General features: G+C 34.1%; 1 protein-coding gene across 1 annotated transcript; it reads left to right on the plus strand.

Annotated features, from left to right (window-relative positions):
• Window positions 1-1,024: 1,024 nt before the first annotated feature.
• Window positions 1,025-2,545, plus strand: LOC107771426 (cytochrome P450 710A11-like). The gene is given in 1 exon segment (NM_001325102.1): window positions 1,025-2,545. A coding segment is annotated over 1 exon segment (1,521 nt).
• Window positions 2,546-5,499: the final 2,954 nt, after the last annotated feature.

A 5,499-nucleotide genomic window follows, 5' to 3' on the forward strand; every position in this document is an offset into this window, starting at 1 on the left:
TCAATTGTATATATATTTATTTTCAGGTCAAATTCAAAAAAAAAAAGATTAACCAAAACTTTATTATTTTTAGCCAAATAAAAAAATTTAGCCTAAATAATGTAGTTCTATCCAAGTTTTATTATAAATTGTATTCGAAAAAAATTATCCAAAAAAGTAACATATTTAAAAAGATAAAAATATATTTTATTTTTTTAAAAATGCCACATATACAAAAAAATTTATGTGGCAGGCAAGTGGACCCACAATCTTTGCCACATCAGCGTCTAGAAGGTAGTGGCTCTCATAAGGCCAAGTTGAGGGGGAGGAGATAATTAAGACCACAAATAATTTAAGACTGTAATTACGTGTCAAGTTTAGGGGGTGTTAAGGTATTATGCCATGATACGTTAAGAAATAATATGTAACAACCATCCAAGCAAGCTTTCAATCCATGCTAAAATAGTACTAATAGACAAAAATTATCTCTCTTGAAGGTAAATTTAAAAGAGGGCTCTCAATTGTCATTTTGTTCTTCGCTCTCTTATCCATCTTTTTCGCTTCCAATCTTTCCAACAAAAACCCAATCCCTATATCCAATAGTGCACTTCCTCCCTCTCCAAACCCCTCCCAAAATGCAACTCAGACCACAAAACTATTGTAAAATCCTCCTCCTTGATAACAAGCCATGACCACCTGAGTCAGGACTCACCATAAATTACCCATATGATTGAGTCACTGTACTCAGCAGCCAGTCGCTCTTTTTCTTTGAACAATCTGAGATTTTCTGCCTTTAAACAATTCAGATTTGGTATCTCTTACTTTTCATTTTCTCCTTCCACGTTTTCCAAGTTTTATTGCACGGTTTTCCTTATTAACTTCAGCATTGCTTGTTTGACCCACCAATCCACCCTTCCCATTTTGACCCATCTTCCTATTATATAAACCCAATACACCAAAAAACCACAGAGCATTTTAGATTCATTGGTATCACAACCATTTTTGGTGAGGACCGGAGAAGAAATAGAGCTGAGCTGAGCTGCATATGGCATCCATTTGGGTCATTCTATCCCCATGGACACCTTATTTCTTCTCCTTCATAGCTCTTCTACTTCTTCTTGAACAGATCTCTTACCTGAAGAAGAAGCGTTCTATTCCTGGTCCAACTCTTGTCTTCCCTTTCCTCGGCAACGTGATTTCTTTAATCATCAATCCCACCAAATTCTGGCAAGACCAAACCTCTTTCGCCAAGTCTACAGGCCATGGCTTCTGTGCTAACTACATCATCGGTAAATTCATTCTCTTTATTCACTCCACTGACCTTTCCCACAAAGTCTTTGCCAATGTCCGTCCTGACGCTTTCCAGCTGATCGGGCACCCTTTTGGGAAAAGGCTATTTGGTGAGCATAACTTGATTTACATGTTTGGTCAAGAACATAAAGACCATCGCCGTCGAATGGCCCCTAATTTTACCCCTAAAGCTCTTGCTACTTACACTGTTATCCAACAAAAAATTATTATCAAACACTTTCAGTCCTGGTTGGACGAAGCATCAAAATCCCCTAACAAACCAATCACACTTCGCCTCCTTTGTCGCGATATGAACTTGGATACTTCTCAGACTGTCTTCGTCGGCCCATACTTAAACGAAGATTCCAGAAAGCGGTTCAATGTTGACTATAATTACTTCAATGTTGGGTTAATGAAACTCCCTGTTGATTTACCCGGTTTCGCCTTCAGAGACGCTAGGTTAGCTGTTGGGAGACTAGTTGATACGCTTTCCGTTTGTGCAGCACAGAGCCAAAATAAGATGCGAGGTGACGAAGAACCCACGTGCTTAATTGATTTTTGGATGCAGGAGTATTTCAGAGAGATTCAGGAAGCTAAGATTAATGGTTCACAAAAGCCGTTCGAGTATACCGGCAAGGAACTTGGTAGTTACTTATTTGACTTCCTCTTTGCGGCTCAAGATGCTTCTACTTCTTCTCTGTTATGGGCAGTGGTGCTTTTGGAATCCCACCCGCAAGTTCTGGAGAAAGTCCGGTCGGAAGTGGTGAAATTCTGGTCGCCAGAATCTGAGCAGCCGTTGACGGCGGAGATGCTTAGGGAAATGAAGTACCTGGAAGCGGTGGCGCGTGAGGTTGTTAGAATCAGAACTCCGGCGACTTTGGTGCCGCACATTGCCGGCGAAGAATTCCGGTTAACTGATGATTATGTTATTCCTAAAGGGACTATTGTTTTCCCTTCTGTTTTTGACTCGTCTTTCCAGGGGTTTCCTGAACCGGAAAAGTTTGACCCGGACCGGTTTATGGAGGAGAGGCAAGAGGAACGGGTTTACAAGAAGAACTATCTAGCATTTGGAGCTGGGTCCCATGGATGTGTGGGACAGAGGTACGCTATAAATCAATTGATGCTCTTCATTGCGTTGTTTACGGCTCTGATTGATTTCAAGAGGCACAAAACGGACGGCTGTGATGATATCGCGTATATTCCAACCATTGCTCCAAAGGATGATTGCAAAGTGTTCCTTTCACAGAGGTGCACTCGATTCCCATCTTTTTCATGAACAAATTGCCCCTTTTATTTAATTCTGATCGTTATATTTGGTCCCATTGGACCATGGATGTAATAGAAAAAAGAGGAGCAATTGCAAGAATGGGGTCAAATGTATTTGTCATTTTCATTTTTTTTCTTTTTCTTTACTTTAATGAGTGTGAATAATCAAATGATCAAGATTCTTTGGAGATGCTTGTTTGGAGCAATTGATGGCGTGGCAAATATTTGGGATTATGTGGAAATTTAATTTAATTTTATTTTAAAAAGGATCCTTTTAGATCCATTTAGCTTATCATATCTTGAATTTCCAACAAATTTATTTAAATATAGTGAGACAGTTGAGTTAATTTGTGGTAATGTGGGTTGTGAGTTTTTCTAAGTTGGAAGTATTATAGAGCTGTCATTGGCCTGGAAATCTTGTCTTTATTTTAAGGGACCTTTATCTACTAGTATTTGTAGTTGTCCCACTCCCACATGCGTTTATTTTGTAAGGCAATGACTAGTGTAGTTTGAAAATTCAGAAGTTAAACGAGGCAAATTTTATTTTATTTTATAGTCGAACAGCTATACAAAATAGTCTTTCTACCTTCACAATATAAAAACATCACAATGTAATAGGAAGGTTTGCGATCACACTATCATTCTCAAATTCTACTAATAAAATTATGCTAAATTTATTATTGTTTTTATTGTAACAAGTCAAATTACGCCCTTGGAAGAAAAGTGATCTTTTGAGGCTTAGGAGTGAGTGACATAGACTGGCCAACTGATTTTCGTTATTTTAGTCATGCTAATCGTTTTGAGGCCAATTGATTTGCGGTTTTTAGTAACGCTGATGGTTTTGATTTTGGATGGAATTAATAGCATGTTTGGCCAAACTTATCCAATCTTTGAAGTATTATTTTTTTTCAAAAAAAGTATTTTTTTTTTCTTTCTCAAAGTTGAAGTGTATGGCCAAATTTAGAAGAAAAAAATATATTTTTGAAGAGAAGTAGAAGCAGTTTTGGAGAAGCAGAAAAAATAGTTTCTCTTCAAAAGCATTTTTTTTGAAAAGCGTTTTTGAGAAAAATACATTTAGAAGCAGTTTTTGAAAGTTTGGTCAAATACTAATTGCTGCTCAAAAATGCTTTTTAAATTAATTAGTCAACCACAAATTGCTTCTCACCAAAAGTACTTTTAAGAAAAAATATTTATTAAAATAAGATAATTTATGGCTTGGCCAAACGTTGACTTAAGATTTCAAAGCTGTTGCTTTTAATTCTACCATCGTTAAAAAGCAGTCCTATCTTGCGGGGAAAAAGAAGTCATCCCTTTTAGTCCAGTGGCGAACCCACCCAAGTGGGGTCAATTAGACACTATATTATTATTGTAATGATAGTTAGTAGAGTGTTAATGGTTCGGCTGGACCGGTTATTTTATAAAATTTGTACCATATTAATTTTTCGGTTATTTTATTATGTATAATCAAATTAGACTTTTCGAAACCGTCTCAATCATGTCGGTTTTTCTTCGATATTGGCACAGTTCGGTTAATTTTTTATATGCTTTTAAATGTTTTATAAAAGTCAGTAGTAGAAGTAGAATGCAATAACATACGTACTTTTATAAGACTTAGCAAAACTCTCTAGATATTTTTACTGTTTAAAGTATGATGAATTAAGAAAACATAAAAGATATCCATAATATAGATCCTATAAACTATTTTATAACAACGTAAAAGAAACTAAGAAAAGAAAAAAAATATAAATAACACGAGTGTAAAGATATTCGCCAAGTTGGGACTCAAGAATAAAATCTATAGAAGATTAAATATTCAAAAAGATAAATCTAAATCATACGAAAGAAAACATATTTAACACATTGTAGTTTACTACTCATAATTGCTAGAATACTTTGTGTCTTGCTACTAAATTTGCTGAAAATAATTTATGTTAGGTAGAAGTAGCATAATAGGGTTGGATTAGGATTCAATTTAATTATTTGTTGACTTGTAACAGTTTTCATAATTTCATGGCCCAAGAAAAAGTTTAATTCTTTATTATTTTTAAATTTAATATATAATATATTTTTCATAAGTAAATTTATTCGGCACAGTTCATTTTTTTCGGTTTATTTTCATAAAATAAAAAACCTACCCTAATTATCGGTACATTTACAAATTTATATAAAACCTACATTTAGAAGCAGTTTTTGAAGTTTGGTCAAACAATAATTGCTCCTCAAAAATGCTTTTTAAATTAATTAGTCAACCATAAATTGCTTCTCACCAAAAGTACTATTAAGAAAAAATATTTATTAAAATAAGCTAATTTATGGCTTGGCCAAACAAGCTATAAGTTGACTTAAGATTTCAAAGCTGTTGCTTTTAATTCTACCATCATTAAAAAACAGTCCTATCTTGCGGGGAAAAAGAAGTCATCTCTTTTAGTCCAGTGGCGAACCCACCCAAGTGGGGTCAATTAGACACTATATTATTATTGTAATGATAGTTAGTAGAGTGTTAATGGTTCGGCTGGACCAGTTATTTTATAAAATTTGTACCATATTAATTTTTTGGTTATTTTATTATGTATAATCAAATTAGACTTTTCGAAACCGTCTCAATCATGTCGGTTTCTCTTCGATATTGGCACAGTTCGGTTAATTTTTTATATGCTTTTAAATGTTTTATAAAAGTCAGTAATAGAAGTAGAATGCAATAACATACATACTTTTATAAGACTTAGCAAAACTCTCTAGATATTTTTACTGTTTAAAGTATGATGAATTAAGAAAACATAAAAGATATCCATAATATAGATCCTATCAACTATTTTATAACAGCGTAAAAGAAACTAAGAAAAAAAAATATAAATCACACGAGTGTAAAGATATTCGCCAAGTTGAGACTCAAGAATAAAGTCTATAGAAGATTAAATATTCAAAAAGAAAAATCTAAATCATACGAAATAAAACATATTTAAC

Source organism: Nicotiana tabacum, chromosome 3 (assembly GCF_000715075.1).
Source record: "Nicotiana tabacum cultivar K326 chromosome 3, ASM71507v2, whole genome shotgun sequence".
Classification (NCBI taxonomy): Eukaryota; Viridiplantae; Streptophyta; class Magnoliopsida; order Solanales; family Solanaceae; genus Nicotiana; species Nicotiana tabacum.